The 24,818-nt window shown below is 42.8% G+C and overlaps 1 protein-coding gene across 3 annotated transcripts in view; it reads left to right on the top strand.

Annotated features, from left to right (window-relative positions):
* Positions 1-24,818, top strand: part of ERLEC1 (endoplasmic reticulum lectin 1) — a 50,467-nt gene that overhangs the window by 17,595 nt on the left and 8,054 nt on the right. For 2 of the 3 annotated variants that reach the window (XM_033938259.1, XM_033938260.1), the window contains exons 8-12: positions 16-145; positions 1,619-1,771; positions 6,072-6,131; positions 21,215-21,345; positions 24,670-24,747. In XM_033938259.1, the coding sequence (XP_033794150.1) occupies positions 16-145; positions 1,619-1,771; positions 6,072-6,131; positions 21,215-21,345; positions 24,670-24,747 (552 nt within the window). The remainder of the gene's footprint in view (positions 1-15; positions 146-1,618; positions 1,772-6,071; positions 6,132-21,214; positions 21,346-24,669; positions 24,748-24,818) is intronic. The other variant, XR_004538819.1, reaches the window with a different exon arrangement.

Below are 24,818 nucleotides of genomic sequence, written 5' to 3'. Positions count from 1 at the left end.
TTTTCTTTTGGACAGATACCGAGCATCTCCTGTGAATGATATATTTTGCCAGTCACTTCCAGGATCCCCTCGTAAACCCCACAGTTTTGACAAATTTGAGCGACAGCAAGAAATAATGAAAACGTCTTTCAGGAAGGCCAAGGAGGTATTTCTTCTCGTAAAGGTTATGGTTTGTAAACAAAGATTTGTTTTTCAGTCAAGATTTTTTTTGGGAAGACCAGCTAGAAATTAGGCTGGACTTAATGACAAAGGAAGAGAGAGAAAAAAAAGAGAGTATGCCCTGATGGAGGAGGTGATGGCACCTGAGGAGAGCTAGGTATACAACTACAACATACAACCTCCCTTTAAAAAGTTCTTGGGGGGAGTTCTTTTTCTCTTCACTACAGACCTTTGTGTAAAGTTATAACTTTCTGGTGTATTGACTTTTATTCATTTTAAGGGGAGGAAAAAGCCTTAGATCCCCGTCTGCAGCCAGAACAAATCTAGCCAGCAGACTAGAAAGAGAATCTACCTCATTGGCTTAAAAAACCTCCCTTAGCCCTCACCTTCCTAATGTAAGTTGAGCAAATGTCACTTCAAATAAACGTGTGTGCTCGTACTTATATTATAGTAAACTCTTATCTCATGCAGGCACAGTTCGCAAATAAATCCATTACATCCAATGAAACGTTCCCTTTGAAACTCAGAGAGAGATACTAGATTACTGCAATGCCATCTACTTAAATTTATCAAAAAAAAAAGTATTCTAAGACTCCAGCTAATCCAGAATACTGCAGCCAAACTGATCTTCTCAAAACGCAAGTCTGACCATGCCTCCCCACTCCTTGCCAAACTTCATTGGCTCCCAATAATCTCCAGAATCCATTTCAAATGTTCCTGCCTGGCTTTCAAGATCATTCACGGAATCCTGCCTCCTCTTATCCCACTGTCTTTCAACTCCTCCAGTCCCGACTCCTCCAGAACTGCCCAAAGGCTTAAACTAGCCTTCCCCTCTCCACGTGGCATCCACTATTCAGGCAAACTGGGAAAATCCCTTCTCTTCAAAATCACAGGTCTTTGGAACGACCTCACCACCCCGCTGCGGAACCTGAGCTCCCTTCAGTTATTCCGCAAACAACTGAAAACCTGGCTTTTCAGCAAATTGTAGCTCTATCCTTCCCCCCTTTCTCTCCCCCCTTCTACACATAAGTTCATGTAATCCTTTTTCTACTTCTCTACCCACTATTTTAAGTTATTGTAAACCGTGTCGAGCTCCATTCTCATGGAGATGATGCGGTATATAAACTTAAGGTTTAGATTAGATTAGATATTAAACTTGTGCTTTTGGTATGAAATAAGTAGATTTTCATGTTGAACGCTTTTCTTTTAAATATGTCTCCTTCATGCTTAAAAGATATTAATGTAAACATTACATTAAAATATCTAGATTTTTTTTTTTTTTAAATGGGCGAGCAGACTGGTATATGGCACATGTTCTGTATCCCCAAAGCTAGAACTTATAGGAGAAAACTGCTGTCATTTTTGGAATCAGCAGGTCAAATATACCCAGAAACAGGTCTAACATTTTGAGGCACCAAAATGAGTGTTGGTCAGTGTAATATAATGCCTTTATTTTCAGGAAGAAATGCATGTAACGGAAGAAAAATTTACCTCCATCCACAAACCCATTAATATTGGAACTCAGCAGCCGCTGATTACAGGGCACATCTCCAAGCTCACTGATGACCAGCTTATAAAGGAGTTACTTAGTGGGTCCTATTGCTTCCATGGGGTAAGACTTAAATTACTGTATCTACTTTTCTTGATCTGCATTAGAAGGGGGAGAGAAAGTCTTTCTGATTGTTCAGTGAGTGTCTCCTTAACTGGCTTGAGATGGACTTTTTAACAGAACTAAAACTAGATTCATTTCTAACTACTTTAAACTTTTTTAAACATGCTTCTCTCTTCTGATGTGGAAGCTTGGGCTTCATGTTTTATGTTACCCGAACAAGGCCAGTGTGCTGAAAATATTAAAGCTTACACAATATTTATTTACTAGTCTTTAAGCCTGTTACATTAACGGGTGCTATAAATATGTCTCTCTGTCTTTCTTTCTTTCTGTCTTCCTCCCGCTGTCTATCTTTCTTTCTTTCTCCCTCCCTCCTGTTGTCTGTCTTTCTTTCTATCTGTCTCTCTCCCTGCTCACTATGCAGCAGCATTTCCCTCCCCCCCCCCCCACTTCCCTGTGCAGCAGCAGCAATTCCCTCCCCCTCTATTTCCCTGTGCAGCAGCATTTCCCTCCCCCCACCCCACTTCCCTGTGCAGCAGCAGCATTTCCCTCCCTCCCACACTTCCCTGTGCAGCAGCAGCATTCCCCCTCCCCTGTGCTTTCTTTTCCCTTCCCAGCAGCACGCAGCTAAAATGGCTCCCTTAGTTCCTTGCTGGAGTTATTTTTAAGTTTAAAGCTGCTATGGCAGCTCCTCTCACGATCCCCGCCTGCATCAGAAGCCTCCTCTGACGCAGGTGCGGCTCATGAGAGGAGCCGCCGCCGTGGCTTTGAACTTTAAAATAACTTCGGCCAGGGAGTGTAAGGGAGCCGGCCAGACTGCAGAACATTACCTTGGGGTCCGCAAGTGTGGGGCCGTTGTATTTCCTCCCAAGCTAATAGAACCCTAAGCGTGCATGCACACTCCTACCTGCCACAGACCTACAGATCACGCAGGTAGGAGTGCGCATGCACGCTTAGGGTTTTATTATGTTAAGAAGATTTATTTAAAATTCTTATATCCTGCATATCACATTATCTATGCGGGTTACAATCAGTGTTCCCGCTAAGCTGCGCTGGGGTGCGCTCACGCACAAAATATTACCTCGCAGCGCACAAGTTTCTCGTCACAGCGCACACAGTGTAGAGCACAGTTCTTCAACCGCCGGTCCGCAAACAAAATCTTGCCGGTCCGCGAAGGATTCGGTCCCCGCCGCAACGAAAGGCCGGCGTCAGCTGACTTGCAACTTCCTGTTGCAGTCGCTGTGCCGGGACTCCTGCCTTCGCCGGGACTCCTGCCTTCCACCGCGTTTGCCTCCTGCCTTGTCTCCGCACCTCCAGACCAGCAGCGGCAGCTGTGTATGCTTTTAACTTCGGCACAGAGCTGCCCCTAATCAATAGTTTAGCGCGGTTTCATAAGGCAGCCTCGGGGCCTTTGCTAGGCCGGCCCACATCGCATCATCGAAGCGGGCCGGCTATCAAAGGCCCCGAGGCTGCCTCATGAAACCGCGCTAAACTATTGATTAGGGGCAGCTCTGTGCCGAAGTTAAAAGCATACAGAGCTGCCGCTGCTGGTCTGAACTCTTGGGCCGCTGAAGGAGGGCAAAAAGCAGCTGTCCTGGAGGTTTCCCTTCCTCTCGCCTTTACAGGTTCCTTTTTTCCACCTTTTTTTTTTTCCTTCAAACGGCAACGGGCCCCAGCATCGACATCAATCAAGTAAGTTCCACTGTCAATCAAGCGGTTCTGCTCGGCCAAAGCTTCCCCTGTGACATGAGCCACCCTCAGGGGAAAGAAAGTGACCCACAAAGGTGAGGGGAAGGGGGGCAGATGATGGAAGTTGGGGGGGGGGGGGGAGAGAGAGAGAGAGAGAGAAGGGGCAGATGATGGAATGGAGGAGATGAGAGAGAGAGAGAAGGGGACAGATGATGGAAGTGAGAAGAAGGGAGAGAGAGCAGAAGGCAGATGGATGTCAGTTGAGAAGGGAGAGCAGATGCTGAATGGAAGTGGGGAAAGAACACATACTGGATGGAAGGAGGAGATAAATAAAGGGGGAAGAAAATAGTAAGATAATGGAGGGGTGAGGGAAAGGGGTGACAAGCTGTGTGTAGACACAGTGAAAAGAGGGAAATGGGACTAAATAGTAAGAAAGAATTTAATTTAGATGGAGGCAGAAAATAGAGAAGGAAGACCAGAGAAGAAAAGGGAAGAGAGAGCAGAGAATGATCAGATCTGAGTGGAGGAAATGAGAAGAGAGATATGCTAAAAACCACAGGGGGGAGGGAAGGATAGAGATGCCAGACCATGAGGGGAACAGAAGGAAGATGATGGATGCTAGACCAAATTGGGGGGTGGGGGGGGCAGGAGGAGAGATGGCAGGGAAAGACAGACAGTGAATGGAAGGGGCAGATGCTGGACTGAAGAGACAGAGAAGGTTATCATGCTGCTGTACCGGGCCATGGTACGCCCTCACCTGGAGTACTGCGTCCAGCACTGGTACTTTAAGAAGGACACGGTACTACTCGAAAGGATCCAGAGAAGAGCAACTAAAATGGTTAGGGGGCTGGAGGAGTTGCCGTACAGCGAAAGATTAGAGAAACTGGGCCTCTTCTCCCTTGAGCAGAGGAGATTGAGAGGGGACATGATAGAAACATTCAAGGTACTGAAGGGAATAGACTTAGTAGCTAAGGCAGGGAGAACGAGAGGGCACTCTCTAAAGTTGAAAGGGGATAGATTCCATACAAACGTAAGGAAGTTCTGTGGTAGAAAGCAACATATTTATTTGGCTCATAACTTGCTGGCGCCCGATATTTTTAGCTCACAGTGAAAAAAGTTTGCTCACAACACCCGCCCGCTTAGAGGGAACACTGGTTACAATGTATGCATACATAAATTAAGCAAACATGTCAATGATAATGGTAACAAAAAAAAAAGGTAATAATAAATCAATTATTTTAAAAAATAATTTACAGAATTAAGACAAACCAAAATACAGAACATCTACCAGAAAAAGATCTCATGGTACATAAACAAAAGAGCTTTCAATATAATAATAATAATTTTATTTCTTATATACCGCTATACCATAAGTTCAAAGCGATTTGCAACAAGATACATACAGTGAGTGTGTGAAGTGAGGAGAAAAAACAGTTTGAGCTGGGATACAAATTACAAATGGAAGAGAACCAAGTTGTTTTGAATCTAAAGATGTGAATAGTCGAAGATTGATACAGGGAAAAATGATTTGGGTTAGAATACAATTACTAAAGGGAAGAGCATGAGTAATCTAAAATCTAGAGAGAAGGGGATTGAGAAGAGGAAAGTTGGAGGGATTGGACATGAATTGGGATTAGAATTTGTTAAATAGATGGGTCTTCAGAGATTTTCTGAAGTCATGGAATTAGACAAATGTGTCAGGAAATGTGTTCCACATTCATGGACCCACTACACTAAAACCCCTTGAATTGTGGATTTGGCAATAACCCTCAAAGGGAAAACTTTAAACAAACACTGTATATGTAATATGTATATATTAGTCTGCATTAATGCCAGGCCAGCTTAACACCAGCAGGTTGGCAACCCTAGAGGGGAGAGTTGTGGGGGACCCCACCAGCTGCGCAGCAGCATACAGCTTTGAGCAAACAGTAGCTAAAATTATCTGCCACAAAATCATGGGTTTTAATGGCGTTTAATGCAGTGTTTGGGGGGGGCATAGTAAGGGTGTTTGTATATAGTGCACACTTTTCTTAGAGTGTGTGCTGTGTGCATGATGGACCAGATTCTGTAAATGGCACTCAAAGTTAGATGCTGGGAAAATTCTGGCTGAACGTCTTTTATAAAATGGTGCATAGCATGAATTCCTGAGCCCAACTTTGAGCACAAGGACCTATGTCTGCTGAAACCTGGTGTAAATCCTGGAATGCAAATTGGGCCCACAACCCTGGTGTTTAGTAGTAGAGAATGACATAGGGACAAATTTGTCCCCCTCCCCGCAGGAACTCAAATTTCCCCATCCCATCCCAGCGAGTTTGCACCTGCCCCCTTCCTATAAGCTCTGCCTTAATCGCACAAGCCTCAAACACTTACGATTTTAAAGTGTTTGAGGCTTGTGCAGATGAGGACAGAGCTTGCAGGAATGGGGCAAAGACAGGAAAAAAAGCTTGCCAGAATGGGAAAATGAGTTCCCGCAGGGATGGGGGAAAAAATGTGTCCCCATGTCATTCACTGTTTAGTAGCACTGCGCTGAAATGTTTGGAAGGCCCATGCCCACCAAGAATAGGTATTTTCCCAAAAAGAAGTTGGCTAATATGAGATTGTTTTGCTTTTCCAGGGTGTTGGCTGGTGGAAGTATGAATTCTGTTATGGCAAATATGTGCATCAGTACCATGAGGTAAGTTGGACTTGTGTTGGGCCACTAGATGGCTCCTTGGAGATTTTATTTTTCCAGAAGAGATCTACCTAACTCACATATTTAAGAAAAGCTGAACTATATTGAGAGATTGCTAGTTTTTTTTTTACCTAAATCATTCATGGGATGTGAGCATCTCTCTTCCCACATCTTTAAACATTTTTTCATTTTTGGCTTTGCTAAGAAATAGTGGAAGAGTCCAACTATTGAACTACGCTTCATAATTTTGTCCTTTTTGTAAATAAATGCATTTCCTTACTTGAGTGTAGGCAAAAAAGGATCATTGGTCCACCCAGTATGCACCTTTTTTTCCTGCCTATTGTGATTCTGTATTCATAAGAACATAAGAATTGCCGCTGCTGGGTCAGATAAGTGGTCCATCGTGCCCAGCAGTCTGCTCTCGCAGTGGCCCTTGCGTCAAAGACCAGTGCCCTAATTGAGTCTAGCCTTCCCTGCGTACGTTCTGGTTCAGCAGGAACTTGTCTAACTTTGTATTGAATCTCTGGAGGGTGTTTTCCCCTGTAACAGCCTCCGGAAGAGTGTTCCAGATGTCTACTACTCTGGGTGAAGAAGAACTTCCTTACGTGTGTACGGAATCTATCCCCTTTTAACTTTAGAGAGTGCCCTCTCGTTCTCTCTATCTTGGAGAGGGTAAACAACCTCTCTTTCTCTACTAAGTCTATTCCCTTCATTATCTTGAATGTTTTGATCATGTCCCCTCTCAGTCTCCTCTTTTCAAGGGAGAAGAGGCCCGGTTTTTCTAATCTCTCACTGTACTGCAACTCCTCCAGCCCCCTTAACCCATTTTAGTCGCTCTTCTCTGGACCCTTTTGAGTAGTACTATGTCCTTCTTCATGTACGGTGACCAGTGCTGGACGCAGAATTCCAGGTGGGGGCATACCATGGCCTGGTACAGCGGCATGATAACCTTCTCCAATCTGTTTGTGATCCCCTTCTTAATCATTCCTAGCATTCTGTTTGCCCTTTTTGCCGCCGCTGCACATTGCGCGGATGGCTTTATTGACTTGTCTACCAGTATTCCCAAGTACTTCCTGCTTGCTCCCTCAAAGAAGTGCAGCAAGTTCGTCAAGCAAGATCTTCCTTTGCTGAAGCCGTGCTGGCTGGTCCTCATCAGATTGTGTGCATCAAGGTGATCAATGATGCGGTCCTTTATCAGAGCCTCTAACATCTTTCCCGGAACTGAGGTCAGACTCACCGGTCTGTAGTTTCCCGGATCTCCCCTCGAACCTTTCTTGAAGATCGGCGTAACATTTGCCACTTTCCAGGCTTCCGGAATCCTTCCTGATTTGATCAACAGATTGGCTATTAGTTGGAGCAGTACAGCCATAACTCGTTTCAGTTCTTTGATTACCCTCCGGTCCCGGGGATTTATCATTTTTAAGCCTATCAATCTGCCCGCATACCTCTTCAGCGATAACCCCTGTCAGTTCCCCGTCTTCGTTTCCTGCATATAGCCTGTCAGCTTCTGGTATATTGTATATATCCTCTTTGGTAAATACAGACGCAAAAAAAGTCTTCAGTTTGTTAGCAATGGCTTTGTCCTCCTTTAGTACTCCTTTAGTATTCATTTCCCTCCTTGTGCTGCTAAGGTCTATTTTGAAATTGATGTTGACAAGGTTTTGCCTGGCTAACTAAGGGAAGTAACTGTAGAAATCTCCATGATTAAATGCTGCATAGAAAAATCATGCTAACAATACCTCAGCCATGCACACAGAACGCATGTGCCAAATCCACAAAACTTATATGGAAAAAATAAGGCAACACGAGGCATTCTCAGGAGTAGGTTAACTTTGCTTCATCAGTGCTGATATTTGCCACTAGCTGGCCGGTTATTCATGTAACTGGTCAGAAAAATAACTATCCTACAGCTAACAGAGCAATTTTAGTTAACTTTAGCTGTTGCTATTGAGGTCACACAGTTTTCATACTGGTCACAGCTTCCTAAATCCAAGGATATTGTTAATGACTAAGTAAAGGTAGAGGCAATGCCTCCCTTTCTGTAATTTTCAAAGTTAAAAATCTGCAGTTAACATTTACATACACTTTTCTATGTTGAACAAAGAAAATGTATTATTACTGAACACTGGTTTTCTGTGGCATACAGCATCGCTCATTGTCCATCAGGTTTTCCATTCTGCTCTTATATTTCTTTCTAGTGAAATACTATATGATTTTTTTTCTTCAAAAATTATCACTTTAGTCATTTATCACTTTGCTCCTGATAATATGGAGTTCTATAGTAGTCCAAAGTAATTTGTCAATCTCCTCTGCCTTAGAATTTAACCTCCCAACAGGCATTCTTATATTAGCAATAGCATACTAAGGACTCGGGTGAGGTTATTTAATTTCCCTCTTTTTTTGACCCAAACTGTGCCCGGGACGGGAGTCCTATACTGAATCGGGCCTACACCCACCTAAAATAAACCCGATCGTAGTAGGGGGGTGGGGACTCTCCCAGTAGGAGGGGTTAGGCACCCTCCTGCCGGCGATTGTAGTGGGAGGGTGGAGGCTCTCCTGGAAGGAGGGGGTTGGCACCCTCCTGCCGGCGATAATAGTGGGGGGTGGGGGCTCTCTCGGCAGGAGGGGTTTGGCACCCTCCTGCTGGTGATTGTAGTGGGGGGCTTTCCCGGTAGGAGGGGGTTGGGCACCCTCCTGCCTCGTTCGATCGGGGGGGAGGGGGAAGACTGGCAGCCGCAGTCGCTATATTAATCGTGGATATAGCGGCCACGTCTACTTACAGTATAGGCCAGCATTTTGCTGGCCTACATTATAAGCGTCTCCCGCACTACTAGGGAGACACGTAGGGCCACCTAGGTTCGCCTAAGGCTACCACCTAACTTTAGGTGGACTTGCGGGCCTTCCTAGGCTCTGGGAGGCGCCTTCAATATAGGCGTTTTTTTTTAAACGTGCATCCCGATTGGCTAATTAGACAGCTGTAGGACGTCTGCAGCTGCCTACAATTGGGACGCAGTTTACAGAATTCGGACCCTCATGTTTAAACTTATTCCATCTTGTCAGTCATTCAGTCTGTGATTTCCCCCATAAGTCTTGGATTTTTTTTTTTTATGTAAACCACTTTGATATCGATAAAGCAAGATATCAAATTTGTAATAAACTTGAAACTATTTTTGGCTCTGTTTCCTTCAGAGACTATACTAGAGAATGCTTTCATACTTGAAGGTGATGTCAGCAGATGGAGCTTAGTATGCGGGAAAAATTATCCTAGCTTAGAGATGCCAAATTTTTGATGTATCTGAGCATTGCCTTGTTCCCCCCTCCCCCCCACCTTACTCAGCCTTCAGCATTTCTGAGACATATGTATACATTTTTCAGAGACACTTCAAGGTTTTCCTTACAAACTTTTACAGTTCCATTTGTTTTTGTGTGTCCAGGTACCTACTGGAACTTCAGAGTTTGTGTTGGGAGTGAGTTTGTACACATGGTATTTTTTTTATAATAGGAACTTTTCGGGAAGGGTCCTGAACAGAGCTGAATGACACAGTGACAAAATTCATCCTCATCCCCGTTGATAACTGCGGGAAACCATCTCCATGTCATTCTTTAAAGAGAGAGGGAAGAATCAGAGTATGAATGGGCACAACCACTGACCCACAAGCTTTGCTTTGAAGAATGCTGGTATAGAAGGACTGAGGTTGAGAGAGACACTAAAGAATGACAGTCTCTGGTATCCAGAGCAGAAACCTCACGGTTATTAGCGGTATATAAGAATTAAATTGAATTGAATTGTAATGCCTCATTCCACCAGTGCCTAAGAGCCAGTCATATCAGTGATGTCACAATGGCTTGACTGTCTTATACTTAGCTCACATAAGAATCAGAGTATGAATGGGCACAACCACTGTCCCTCAAGCCTTGCATTGAAGAATGCTGGTGTAGAAGGACTGAGGTTGAGATAGACACCAAAGAATGACATGGGATTGTTTCCCATGGTTATCCATGGAGACGGGAACGGTAATGAATTTTGTCACCTTGTCATTCTCTACTGAATATATATGTACGCTTAATTATGCTTGATTCTGTTAGCGACTGATTTGGTGTTGTGAATGAAATCCGGATCCTGAAAAAAAACTGCGTGTGGTGGGGGGGGGTTGTTTATTTTTTTCCTGAAGGTTCAATCATATGTTGACAATTGTCCTAAGATGACTCAGTAAAGCCCAAACACAGTACGCAGCCATTTTGGTGAAATGGGGCCACTTTGGGCATGTTTTATGTCTTGGGAGAACATTAATAAAGACTGTTTCCAGTGCAATAGGGATGGTATGCTGAATCAAGCAAGGGTCTTGCATCCACTCCCGTGAGTCTGTCACAGGAAATACTGATCACTGTTTTCAGTACCTCCTCCTTCCTGCTCTCTGCTGTCCCCAGTCAGTTAGTTTCAAAACCAGTGACAGCCCTACAGGAGAGGAAAAGAATAGGGAGATCCGCCAACAAGACTTTGATCTGCTCATAAGATATCATATTGTATACTTGTTAATTGAAGTGAAAATGAATAAAGAATTAAAAAAATATATATATATACAGTGGTGCCTCACACAACGAACTTAATTCGTTCCAGGAGCAAGTTTGTTATGCGAAACGTTCGTTATGTGAAACGCGTTTTCCCATAACAATACATGTTAAAAAAAATAATTCGTTCTGTAGCATAAAATATGCTAAGATGACATAAAAAAAGATAAATTTTTGGTTATTATTTTTATTTAGATACATCTAAAAACATAATTGTTTTTTAAAACAACACACATTTTTTAAATTTAAAGACAGACTAAGTAGAGTCTAATTTTACAGTGAGAGAGGGCAGAGTCTCAGCGGCAAAAACTGGGACTTAACTGTTCATTTTTTTTTTTTTTCTACCGTGTTTCCCCGATGATAAGGCAGGGCCATCAAATAAGACAGCCCCCCCTTTTTAGAAAAAAATGTAAAATAAGGCACCCCCCCCCGCAAATAAGCCACCCACCGATACCTGCGCTTACCCGAATCGGGTGGTACGGTGGGTGACTCCGTGTGGTCCCTGGCACCCCCGACACGATCGGGGCAAGAGGGAGCTCAAGCCCTCTTGCCCCCCCGACTCCCCGACACGATCGGGGCAAGAGGGAGCTCAAGCCCTCTTGCCCCCCCGACTCCCCGACACGATCGGGGCAAGAGGGAGCTCAAGCCCTCTTGCCCCCCCGACTCCCCGACACGATCGGGGCAAGAGGGAGCTCAAGCCCTCTTGCCCCGCCGATTCCCCAACTCCCCGACAATATCGGGCCAGGAGGGAGCCCAAGTCCTCCTGGCCACGGCGACCCCCTAACCCCACCCTGCACTACATTACGGGCAGGAGGGATCCCAGGCCCTCCTGCCCTCGACGCAAACCCCCCCTCCCCCCAACGACCGCCCCCCCCCAAGAACCTCCGACCGGCCCCCCAGCCCACCCGCGACCCCCCTGGCCGACCCCCATGACACCCCCAACCCCCTTCCCCGTACCTTTCTGTAGTTGGCCGGACAGACGGGAGCCAAACCCGCCTGTCCGGCAGGCAGCCAACGACGGAATGAGGCCGGATTGGCCCATCCGTCCCAAAGCTCCGCCTACTGGTGGGGCCTAAGGCGCCTGGGCCAATCAGAATAGGCCCGGGAGCCTTAGGTCCCTCCTGGGGGCAGGGCCTGAGGCACATGGTCGGGTTGGGCCCATGTGCCTCAGGCCACGCCCCCAGGAGGGACCTAAGGCTCCCGGGCCTATTCTGATTGGCCCAGGCGCCTTAGGCCCCACCAGTAGGCGGAGCTTTGGAACGGATGGGCCAATCCGGCCTCATTCCGTCGTTGGCTGCCTGCCGGACAGGCGGGCTTGGCTCCCGTCTGTCCGGCCAACTACAGAAAGGTACGGGGAAGGGGGTTGGGGGTGTCGTGGGGGTCGGCCAGGGGGGTCGCGGGTCGGCTGGGGGGGTGGTCGGAGGTTCTTGGGGGGGGGCGGTCGTTGGGGGGAGGGGGGGTTTGCGTCCAGGGCAGGAGGGCCTGGGATCCCTCCTGCCCGTAATGTAGTGCAGGGTGGGGTTAGGGGGTCGCCGTGGCCAGGAGGACTTGGGCTCCCTCCTGGCCCGATATTGTCGGGGAGTTGGGGAATCGGCGGGGCAAGAGAGCTTGGGCTCCCTTTTGCCCCGATCGTGTCGGGGAGTCGGGGGGGCAAGAGGGAGCCAGGCGGAGAGAGGGCAGTTAAGCGCAGTGCCTGCGCGGAAGGATGCAGCTCGGGCGACTTCGTTGTGTGAAACGAAGTTCGTTGTACGGATCAAGACATAAAGTTCGTTGTGCGCAGCGTTCGCTGTGCGAGGCGTCCGTTATGCGAGGCACCACTGTATATATAAACACAAGTCCATAAACACGCCGTGGAGAGGAAAGGAACAAATAACGATCTTTATTAACAAAAGGCCATAAGAAACTGTGGAGCTTTGTGGAAACCCAAAGTAACTATTCAACAAGGCCTCATGCTGTACAGCAGGGGTGCCCAATAAATCGATCATGATCGACTGGTAGATCGCCAAGGCAAAGTGAGTCAATCGCGGAGCCCATCCTGGGCTCCGTGATAGACTCGTGTTGCCTTCACAATCTATCGGAGATCAGCCTTCCTCTCCCCGACGTCAATTCTGCCGTCGGAGAGGAAGTTCCAGGCCAGCCAATCGCTACCTGGCTGGCCCGGAACTTCCTCTCTGACGGCAGAATTGACGTCGGGGAGAGGAATGCTGATCGGCCCGAAGCAGGGAGAGCTTGGGGTGGCGGTGGCTTTGGGGCCTGTTCCCCGATGGCAGCAGCAGTGGCTTGGGGAGGGCAGGGAGAAAGAAAGAAAGGGGGGAGACAGAAGGAAAGAAGGGAAACAGAAAGAAAGAAAGGGGGCATGAAGAGATAAAAAGAAAAGGAGGCAGGGAGAAAGAAAGGGCAGGGAGAGAGGAAGAAAAAGTTGGGGAGGGAATGAGGTCTGGAGGAGAGGAAGCATATAGGCTGTAAGAAGGGAAGAAAGATTGGATGCACAGTCGGAAGAAGAAAGACTCATGAAATCACCAGACAACAAAGGTAGGAAAAATGATTTTATTTTCAATTTAGTGATCAAAATGTGCCCGTTTTAAGAATTTATATCTGCTGTCTATATTTTGCACTGTAGCCCCCTTTTACTAAACTGCAATAGCGGTTTTTAGCGCAGGGAGCCTATGAGCATCGAGAGCAGAGCGGGGCATTCAGTGCAGCTCCCTGCGCTAAAAACTGCTATCGCGGTTTAGTAAAAAGGGAGGGGGGTATATTTGTCTATTTTTGAATGGTTGTTACTGAGGTGACAGTGCATAGAGTCATCTGCTTTGACCTCTTTGAAAAAACCCCAGAATATAAATGATAATTAACATTTTTTCTGCATACAGTGTGCTTTGTTTTGTTTTTTAATTTTATTGTTGGTAGATCATTTTGACTTGGTCATTTTAAAAGTAGCTCACAAAGTGTGGGCACCCCTGCTGTACAGGGTCTGTGGTGACACCAGTGGCAAAGTCAGTTATCAGTTTTACATCTCGTTTGGCTGTATCGTTAATCACTTAAAGTGTGTGAGGCCTTGTTATTTTCCACAATAAAATACAGATATCGAAGGTACATTTAATAAAATACTGCTAGATATTTTTGCATAAAATGTCTTTTTATCAATGTATCATTGCAGTGTGAAAACATAAAAGGTATAGCTATAATAACAAGAAATTTGCTCCATTAGGCATTAATATGAAGCTAATGTTGTAGAAAAGAGAGGATACAAATCTAAATTTATGTATATATAAGCCTTGGTGATTAACTATATTTAAAACACAAAAAAAATCTTCTCACACAACGCATAGTTAAGTGCTGGAATTCATTGCCAGAGCAAGCGGTAAAAGCAGTTAAAGTGGCTTGGTTTAAAAAAAAAAAAAAGGTTTAGACATCTTACTGGAGGAAAAGGCTTAAACCATTGTTCTCCGGAAACAGGCTGGGGATATGCAGCCCCACTTGATGGTGAAGTCTCTGACTGAACCTAATGACATTGGTACTCTCCCCTAGCCTTTCCCCTCTACCTGTCAGTTTTTTTTTCTGATCTGTTCCTGTACAGTCACGGCTCTCCCCTTTCTCAGAGAAAAAAACAAACCCAAACTATGTTTTTTTCTTTACCACAGCTTAGCCCATACCTCAAGAATATGGCATGGCTACTGGATAGCTTCACTTTCTTTAGTTCTCTATTCAGTTGGACACAGGGGTTGTTTCTCTCAGACTTCTTTACAGTGGCATACACTTTTTGTGCTTTGTACTACATTAGCTTTCATCTCTTCTATTTACTACCTTAGTCAGCCCTCAGCACTTTGGAGGTTTTTCCACACTTACATAGAAACGTGATGGCAGATAAAGGCCAAATGGCCCATCCAGTCTGCCCATCCGCAGTAACAATTATCTCTTTCTCTCACCGAGAGATCTCACGTGCCTATCCAAGGCCTTTTTGAATTCAGACACATAGCTAATTTTTTGTATTTTTACATTGGTACGCTAGATCAGAGCACTTGTACCCTTGTTTCAGATCCAATTTCTATCACATGTTACATTTCAACGGATTCTCATTGGTCACTGTGGTTGCTCACATCCCCATAGAGTTACCTTGGAGTTTCTTTCCCTCATTCAATCCTAGCGGGCTTTCCATGCTTTTCATCTCTCTTACAGGGCCAGAAGATGCTATCTTTCCTGCGCACCTTACGTGCCACCAATCATATCTTCGAGAAACCATCTACGTTTCATTCCCTCTTAGATCAACTGTGAGGCAGCTACCTTCTCCTCACTTCACATTTTTACATCCCTTCATTGTTAAATGAAGCCCCATGCTGAACTCTCAAACCTCAGACACTGCCAAAAGACAGTCTGCATACCTTCTGAATACTCAAGAGGGAGGGGTAAATTTTCCAAATTTTTATAGGTACCATCAAGCCTATATTCTACGTCAGGGTATGTATTGGATCCTCCCAGAACTTATAGATAATGTACCAGATTGGTTATATTTGGAATGGCGCCTTATGTTTCCCCTAAATTTAGTTCACCTTCCAAGTATTAACATGCCTAGAAGATACAGAGAAAACAAAATATTAATGGATACTTGGAAAACGTTAAGATTTATTAGTAAATTAACACCTATCCCAATAAACAAATCAACAAATCAATCTCTATGGATAAACTCCAAGATCAAAATTGGCGGAGTTCAAATCCTTTGGAAGAACTGGATTATTGCAGGCATTAGATCTTTAGATGACGTTATTTCAGAAGGTAAACTGCTGGATTTTTCACAATTGCAACATAGATTTGGTCTTAGTAAAACACAAAGTTTTAAATGGTTGCAATTGAAGCAGGCCATTCAGGTTGGGTTCCCTGAATGGAAAACATTGAATAATCAATATAGTTTAAAGTTCTTATGTTTTCAAGCAGACTTCCTAGGACATCAAGCCGCATTGTGGTATAAATTAATATCTGGATATTTGAATAAAAAACCAAAAAATGGTCTAAGAGATATTTGGAGCATTGAGATTAAGCATCAAATTAATGCATCTCAATGGCCACTAATTTGGTCTTGGAGAATGAGATGTACAGTGTCAGCATCTATGAGACAAACTTGGTTCTTTTTATTACATAGAGCTTTTTGGACCCCTACACGTTTGCAAAAATTAGACAGTTCTAAGTCCAATAAATGCTGGCACTGTAATCTGGAACCTGGGACGTTGGATCATTTACTGTATCATTGTCCCTACATTAAAAGTTTTTGGAATTCAATTTGGCCACAAATTAATAAATTGATGGAAAATCATATAGCAATATCATATGATACGATATTATTTGGAATGATGATGAGGAAAAAAAGTCAAATTTCACCAGAAAATAACAAGCTTTTATTAATTATGACAGGGGTTGCCATTCAGCATATAACTAATAATTGGAAAAATTATAATAACCTAAATTATACATTTTGGTGGAATACAATATGTCATATATTTAAAATGGAAAGAATGATAGCAATACAAAGAGGGACATATACTAAATTTATAAAAATATGGGGGCCATTGACAAAATACTGCAATGAATAAATAATAGGATTTTTATTCTTCTTTTCTTCTTTTAAATATCTTTTTTGTGACGCACATAGAGGGGGGGTAATGAAAATAATTTCTACATAATATGTTATAATATGTTATACAATATGTAATGTATGAATGAAAAGTAATAGAAGGGTGGGGGGAGGGAGAGGGGAAAAAAAAATATATATATATATATTTAGAATATGATGTATTAGATATAAAAATGATATTGTGTATTTATCAATTGTATTTTAATATTTTGTACATTTTATGTAAAATTTGAAAATTAAAAATAATATATGAAAAGTAATAGAAGGGTGGGGGGAGGGAGAGGGGGAAAAATATATTTAGAAATATGATGTATTAGATATAAAAGTGATATTCTGTATTCATCAATTGTATTTTAGTATTTTGTACACTTTATGTAAAATTTGAAAATAAAAAATAATAAGGAGGAATTCTACGAACGTCGGAGCTTTTACCACAGCAGCCGGCATTAAAAAACCCTTGCGCAGCTTGATAAGAGGGCCTTAATTTGTAAAGCTCTTTTTATTAATGAACCAGAGTTACTTACCGTAGCTAACTCATTGGTTCCTTATGAATCATCTCATCTCTGATTGTTGGGGCAGATCTTCCTGTGCTAACTCATAATCAAGTTTGATCTATTGCTGGACTAAGATTGTGGAATTCTGTACCTATTACTGCTAGAACAGAAAGGGGTTATTTACTATTCAGAAAAAAAAAGCATAAGAGTTTTGCTAGGTGATTGTATAATTTTTATATTTTGATTATTGCTTTTTGATGAGTTGTCGTCTCTGATTGTCTGTTATCTCATGCAATATTTTATGTTTTAAGTTCTGCTCTCTGCATAAATTATTTTTGTATGTGCAGAATATGTTGTAAAGTTGACAAGCAAAAATAAAATAACTATTGGCCCGGTAAAAAAAAATATATATATATTTTTTAAAAACCCCAAAACAAAAACCCCAAACGAGTGGTTATCTGACATACACTCGAAAAAAAATAAAAATTTCACTTTCACAGGGTATAACCTCACCTATCCTCCTCTGCACAGCTACGTCCCTTGCAGTCTACAAAATTTACCATAGGCCGCGCAGGTCCCTTTATATATATATATAGATAGATAGATAGATAGATATATCTTTAGCAATGAAGTGCATTAAGGATGACAGCTACTTCTGCACAACATACTATCTTGAACAATACTACAGCTGAGAACATAAGTTTCACCAGTTACCCACGCTCATTCCACTACCTTCTGATCCCACACTGCAGATCGAATTCTCAAGCAAAGTTATGAGCATCATTATTGACTCTACACTTTCCTTTAATGATCATCTCAACTCTCTGGTAAAAAATGTTTTTTTTAGTCTTCACATGTTGAGGAAAGTGAGATCCTGCTTCCGCCAACAACATTTTGCTGTCCTTGTACAATCAATCATTCTTTCCAGACTGGACTATTGTAATTCCATCTATCTAAGTCTAACCAAGAAAAATCTTCAAAGACTTCAGCGGATCCAGAACACTTCGGCTAGGTTGATCTTCGCAGAAAGCAAATTTGTTCATTTTTCTCCGCTTCTGTCAAAACTTCACTGGCTTCCGGTGATTTCTAGGATTCACTTTAAACGTACCTGCCTAATTTTCAAGATACTACATGGCATTCTTCCTCCCCTAATCCCACTATCTTGGAATTCTTCGAGACCTGACACTACCAGATCCGCCCACATACTCAAACTGTCTTTCCCCTCATTAAAAGGCGTCATGTTTGCAGGTAAATTAGGGAAATCCCTTTTCTTCAAAATTCACTGAGCTTTGGAAATACCCTCCCTGCCCCGCTGCAGAACCTAGGCTCATTCCAATTATTCTGAAAGCATCTGAAAACCTGGCTTTTCTCCAAAAAGTAAAGCTATCTATTTAAAATGTAAAGCTAGCTATCCTCTTCATAACTTCTAATTTCTTATTATGTCCTTCCCTCATTTATTGAATTACCTGTAAATCGTGCCGACCTCTATCTTTATGGAGATGATGCGGTGTGCAAACTTAAGATTTAGTTTTAGATTTATACCATTTTATACCAGCACGTACTCATAAGCTTCTCAGCTGGTTCTGAGCTCATATTTAGGAGCAATGGCATTGTCCCATCTCCATGATGATTAACTGGTAAACTACTTTAGTAACAGAGCCAGTTCAAAACAATTTTTCTACACTGCCTATCTAATCTGATATTCTAAGAACATTCAGTGCTAAAAAAAAATAAATAAAAATTTGCCTTCGGTACCTTCAGGATGCTCCGCTATTTCCTTTAGAAGACCATTCCTCTCTTCTTTTTCAGCGGAACAGCCATTTCTTACATTCCAATCTCCGCAGTCTGTTAAACATACTGACAAGTCCTCTCAGTTTACATGGGTACATTTATTCCATCCGGGTGCAAGTTCACTAATGGTTTTTCCTCTTCATTGTCCACTTGACTTCATTCTCTTATGCCTTCTGCATCTCTCAGATACTGGTCTCTAATCGCACTCTCGTTTTATGAATAGTTGTACCACCTTCAGTCTCTAATAAGAGACCCTCCTCCAGTGTGGGACCTACCGTTAGGGGTAAATCTCTTAGTCCAATTCCTGTCTAAACCATTGGAATCTGCTTCCATTATGTTCTTTTCTGAGACATTAGTTTTGTCTCATTGCTTTTGACTTCACTTGCGGATGTAGTGAACTTCAAGCATGCCTTACTTATTCTATTATCTCATACATTTTTTCATACTAGAGTATTTTTTTCTAAACTTATCCCAGATTCTTTCATACACTTGCTACGGATTTTCATCTACACCAATCTATTACTTTATCATTGTTGTTTCTTCCTTTGCATTCCTTCTCTCCAGCAGACCAAGGTCTCCATGCTGTTCACTGCAGAGGAGCATTATGTTTTTACCTCTAGGCATCTACTCAGTTTGCCAACCAAATCGGCTCTTCGTTTCCTCTACTACTGAGGAACACAAGAAAACAAAAAACAATAAAATGCAATATGATAGAACAGAGAAAGAACTCTCTCTCCTCTCCGATAGCACATTGTATTAATTCATGCTACCCCAGAGCACACCTGATCCCTTCTGGGTCAATTATGGATCATAGAGAGCGACCTACAGCTTCTGCATGGCGATTTTTCATCTTAATTCCTATTCATGATGTTCAAAGCTGCATTTTGGTCTGCATTTCATCCATTTTTGCTGCATCAACTTGAAATCTGCCCCAATCTAGGGTATTTCCAAACCAGCAGCCTAGTCTTCTGTGCATACTTTTACAATGCATTGCTGCTTGGACCACTCTTTAGCTCCAGAGATTTGCTTTTGACAATCAGTTTTATGTAATCTCTTTGAATTATAGACTGTTTTCCACCTCCCATATGCTTTTTCAGTTTGGGACTCACCATCGAGTGGTGTTGCATATCCCCTGCCTGTCTCCTGAGAAAGCAAAGTTGCTTACCTGTAACAGGTGTTCTCCATAGACAGCAGCGGAATGCAGCCACATTTGCCCACCCTCCATCCCCTCGTCTCCTCTTCTATTGCTAAGAACAAAACTGACAGGCAGAGGGGAGGGGCTTGAGTAGTAGGCAATCCTGCTCATGCTCAGTAAGCTAGGGGAGAGTACTGATGTCATTAGGCTCAGTCAGAGACTTCACCATCAAGTGTGACTGCATTCCCCTGCTGTCTACAGAGAACACCTGTTACAGGTAAGCAACTTTGCTTTCAGGTAAACCCAGAGAAAGCCACTTCCTATCACTGGGATCAGTAGCACAGAATCTTGCTACTTTTTGAGGCACTGCCAGATACTTGCAACCTAGATTGGCCACAGTTGGAAACAGGATACTGGGCTAGATGAACCCTTTGTCTGACCCAGTAGGGCAATTATGTTCTTAAATCTAGATATAGCAGGTGTTGTAACACCATTAGTTTAAAATGTTGTATATTGTGGAAAAGTGTAAATTATCAAATTCATAACTCAAAAGTAGCTTTTTCATGCTAAGTCCCAAGATAATAATTTTTAATAAATGATTCTCCAAGATTGTGCTCTGTTTGTTTAGGTCCGGCAGCAATGTCAAGATGCTGCCTCTTTAAATCAAGCTTTGTATTGTGCAGTAACATTTTACTTAACACAAATATTGGCCATCTATCATCTGGCAAGATTTTTGTGATCTGAAAATGTTATGTTATTAACCAAGATATGCAGAAACGAGAAGGTCTGCATTGGGGGTTAAATTGTGGAATGCTCTTGTAGGTCAGTTGCGAATGTGAAAGGATTGGTTTGAAAAACCTTCTAGAGACTCAGTTTTTTGTAACTGCATTCTGGTGAGAGGGTTATTACTCTGTTCTTTTGAATGGGAAATATGTCATGAAGAAAAGGTCCCGTTTGTGTCTTATGTATTATGAATGTTTTACCTTGAGACACCGGCGAGGAGGAGAGACACCGACTGACTGCCTACAGGATGTGCCTCGTGGCGAGAGGCAGTCAGATAGTACCTCTACTCCTTGCTGGCACCATTCCGTGCCTCAGCTCTTCCAGCACCCTCCCTGCCTCCCACTGGCAGCTTAGGACCCCATCTGGATGGCCTCTACACATGCGCAGACTTTGACGTGATGACATCATCAAGTCAATGTCTGTGCACTTCCGGATGCCCTCCAGCTGTGGCCCCGAGATTAGTTTGCTGTGGCTCTAGAGAGTATGCGAGACATTGCTCTAAACCATCTAGGGTTTTGACGGTATATAAATTTTTAAAATAAATAAATGGTAATGGTCCTCCTTCAACAAGGTGCTTCTTGGAACAGAAAAATAGTCTCTTGGTCTCAACAAACCCCTTGACAAAGCTCCTAACTTGTAGTGAATGGTGCTCTTAGGATCTCCACAATGGCATCTGTTTTGTCATCCATAGGATAAAGAATTGGGTAAAACTACTACAATAGTAGTGGGGACGTGGAAGAAGGAGGAACACATAGAGTGGGCCAAGAAGAAGAATGCTGCTGTGTCTATCCTACCCAAGGCAGATAATACACAATCAGTTAAGTAAGCATTGGACTACATTACTGATGGCAAATATTCATGTCTGATTTTGGGAGATTGCTATAAATGCTTGAAAAACAGTGGAGGGGAGGGGGGACGGGACAGGTAATACTTGTGTTGTGAGGTCGGTATTCAAAACATTAATGGGGTGGAAATGGGCTATTAACCATATAAAGTCGTGTTCTACAATCTCCCCCTCTAATTGATAATTTTTGCCCTCGCAGAATCACTGTATAGACTTTTGAACGTCAAAGTTAAAAGGAAGGGCTGCTTCTGACCTTGGGTAGCTCTCTTCACATCAGTTCAGCACGCTGTTATCCTTGCACTCACTTGTCTTGGCGGTTTTGTCCGTGCGCTTTTGTCTTGAGTGCATTTGACCTGCCACCCTTCACATCAGTCAAGATTGAAGAGCTGCTGTATCCTAATTACCCCAATCCTTCCTCCTTGCTCAACCCTTTTGCCCAAGCCAGGCTGGAAGACTTGAACATCAGGGCCAAAAGAATTGCTAGAATGGATTCTCTTGGACACTTTCCAAAAATATCCAATTGGCAATGGGCGTAGAAGAGGTCAGGATACCTTCCTAACCTCATCAGCACCAAAATAAGTTGTGGGGTAAATACAGATATGAAGACAAGATGGCTATGGAGGATTGGGAGATTCATATCCATGGGAGAGTTGGGTTGGGTGCATTTCTATTTAATTTATTTTAGAAGAACACCTCGCCTCAGGAGAACAACAGAAAAAGGCAAGGGGAGGTATCCTTTCAGCCAAACAAGTCTTTATTCAAAACGTCCTAACAAGGATCCAAGTTTCGGCATGTGAAGCAACGCCTTCCTCAGGGGACAATATATAAAACGCAAATAAGGTATATATGCAACATAAAATGCAAAGAATATAAAAATATGTGTACAAAAATGAGGGCATACAATCAAAGTGACATGCAAACGTGATAAAACATGTTAAAAACGATAGTATTAACTAATGGAAAAGCATAAGAAAAGCAGTAAAAACAACTAAAACCATAAAATGGGAAGGAACGACTGAAAACAGAAGAAAGATGGCTCTAAAGGAGCAATCAACATGAGATGAATTGATCCCTATTTGTTATACAGTGATACATGCTTTGAAATTGAATTCAGAAATATTCACTTGTATTTTCATATATGCAATGATTGGGTGGAAGGTCTCGCTATAGGGACTTCGGTCTTTGGCAAGATTACACAACTCTGAGCATATTTAGCAATTTCAGAGTGTGTATCACTGTATATCAAATAGGGATCATTTCATCTCATATTGACAAATCTATTTTTGATCTCTACAATCAAAACAGAAACATCTTCTCTTCCCAATAATATTTTGATTCGAAAGGAGCAATAGCATAAAGTATAACCAACATGACTACTGCAGTAAAGGAAGGACAACAAAGAGCGATGTGAGGCATGAAAGGTGGGGGGAAACCACAAGAAAGCCCCAGAGGACAGCTACGAGGCACATGCTGCCCCAAATGGCAGTCACCCGAGCCTGAACCAGATAAAGGAGCCTTTAAAAGCGAAGCAGAGAAACTAAATCTTGCAAACTGTTAACCTCTAATCTCTAAACTATGAATGTCCCAATCAATTAATGAAACTTTTCTAACTCATTGTAAATAGCACGGAACTTCCCGGTCCGGCAGTATATAAACTGTTGTTGTTATTAATGTTGTTAATATCAGATGGTCACTGTTATACTCTGTAATTCACTGACTGTACAGTTTCACCTCACTGTAAACCGCCTAGAAGTCACAAGATTGTTGGCGGTATATAAGAATAAAGTTATTATTATTATTATTATTATTATTATTAAATAAACACCTGGTATGCAAGCGAAATGCTACAACAAAAAAAATGGACAGTGTCAAATAAATACTAAAATCCACTGCCAGAATCTGTTCATGGAGTAAGATTATAAACGTAAATTGAAGAGTGATTAAAAAACGGGGAAGGCGTTGTTTCACACGCTGAAACTTGGATCCTTGTTGGGACGTTTTGAATCAAGACTTGTGTGGCTGAAAGGACACCTCACCTTGCCTTTTGCTGCTGTTCTTTATTTTATGCATGTTTTGAAAAGGGCGATACAAACAAATGTGTACTGATGGCCAAAGAAGTAATTATTTTTTTAAAAAAGAGGAAATTCTTTTATTTATTTATTTATTCAATTTTCTATACCATTCTCCCAGGAGAGCTCAGAACGGTTTACATGAGTTTATTCAGGTACTCAAGCATTTTTCCCTGTCTGTCCCGGTGGGCTCACAATCTATCTAATGAACCTGGGACAATGGGGGATTAAGTGACTTGCCCAGGGTCACAAGGAGCAGTGTGGGTTTGAACCCACAACCCCAGGCTTTAACCTCTGCACCACACCCTCCCACACTCTTTTGTTGTTAGTGAGTCCAAGATGGCACAGGTGGCAGGCAAATAGCTATGTAGACTCTTGACTGAGGGGAAAGAGCTACCCAGGATCAGAAGCAGCCCTTACTCTTAGCTTGAGGTTCAAAAGTCACACTGGGGGCAAGGCAAAAATGTAAGCAGGTAGTGGCGATATTCAACCACTATCTGCCATTTTGTATTTCAGAGTTGGTGGGATGACAGAGTCCTCTTTAAAACCCTGATCACTAGTTTAAAGCCTTGAGATAGAGTAGCCCTTGAGAGGGCATCTGCTTAGAGATAAGCAAGTGGGTTTGAGGGTCAAGTTCAGACCATGGGAAGTCCTTATTTTCTACGTCTGATCAGTTAAGTTCCTTATGCATGATATCCGGATGATAACTTCTGACCATGGGAGCTTCATTATTGATTTAGAGGGGGGTGGGATGGAGGATTGGATTGCAGCAGCCTCTGTGCACTCTGGTGAAAGGGTGAGGGGAGAGGAACAGCACAGTGCAGACCCCTGCTTCTACAGTAGACAGGTGGCACCCAAGGTATTGTATTAATGGCTATAGGCAGGAGCATTATCACTTACACTGAGCCTTGTGTTTCCCATTAGAGGCAAATGCTACAACTTCACTACAAAGTGTAGATATTCTAGTGTTTTGGCAGATTGTCAAAAATTGCATTCTTTTAAAAACTTGGCTCTGCTAACCATTTAAGGATAGTTCTGCTGAATGGATCATTTAAATTGTCTTGCATAATGCTTTCTTGTTCTGTGTTAACTTAAGTAGCCGAAGTTTAATGCACTTGAATCAATAGATTCTTAGCATAAAACAATTATGCTTAGACCAGAGGCAGTCTAATTAATGATAACTATTATGTAAGTTTGGTTCAGTCATGTAATGTATCTGGCATTATTTGACAGAATGGTATCGCATTTCTATGGCAACGGAGATGTCTGTGACTTAAACGAAAAGCCGAGGCAGGTGATTGTCAAACTGAAGTAAGTCCTTCCTCCTTTTCACTCCTATGAGTTGATGCAGTATCAACAAGAGCTGGCATATTCCACTGGCT

The sequence above is a fragment of the Geotrypetes seraphini genome, chromosome 3, assembly GCF_902459505.1.
Source record: "Geotrypetes seraphini chromosome 3, aGeoSer1.1, whole genome shotgun sequence".
NCBI classification, from domain to species: domain Eukaryota; kingdom Metazoa; phylum Chordata; class Amphibia; order Gymnophiona; family Dermophiidae; genus Geotrypetes; species Geotrypetes seraphini.
The sequence above is the reverse complement of the archived record's forward strand: the minus strand, read 5'-3'. Positions and strand labels throughout refer to the sequence as shown.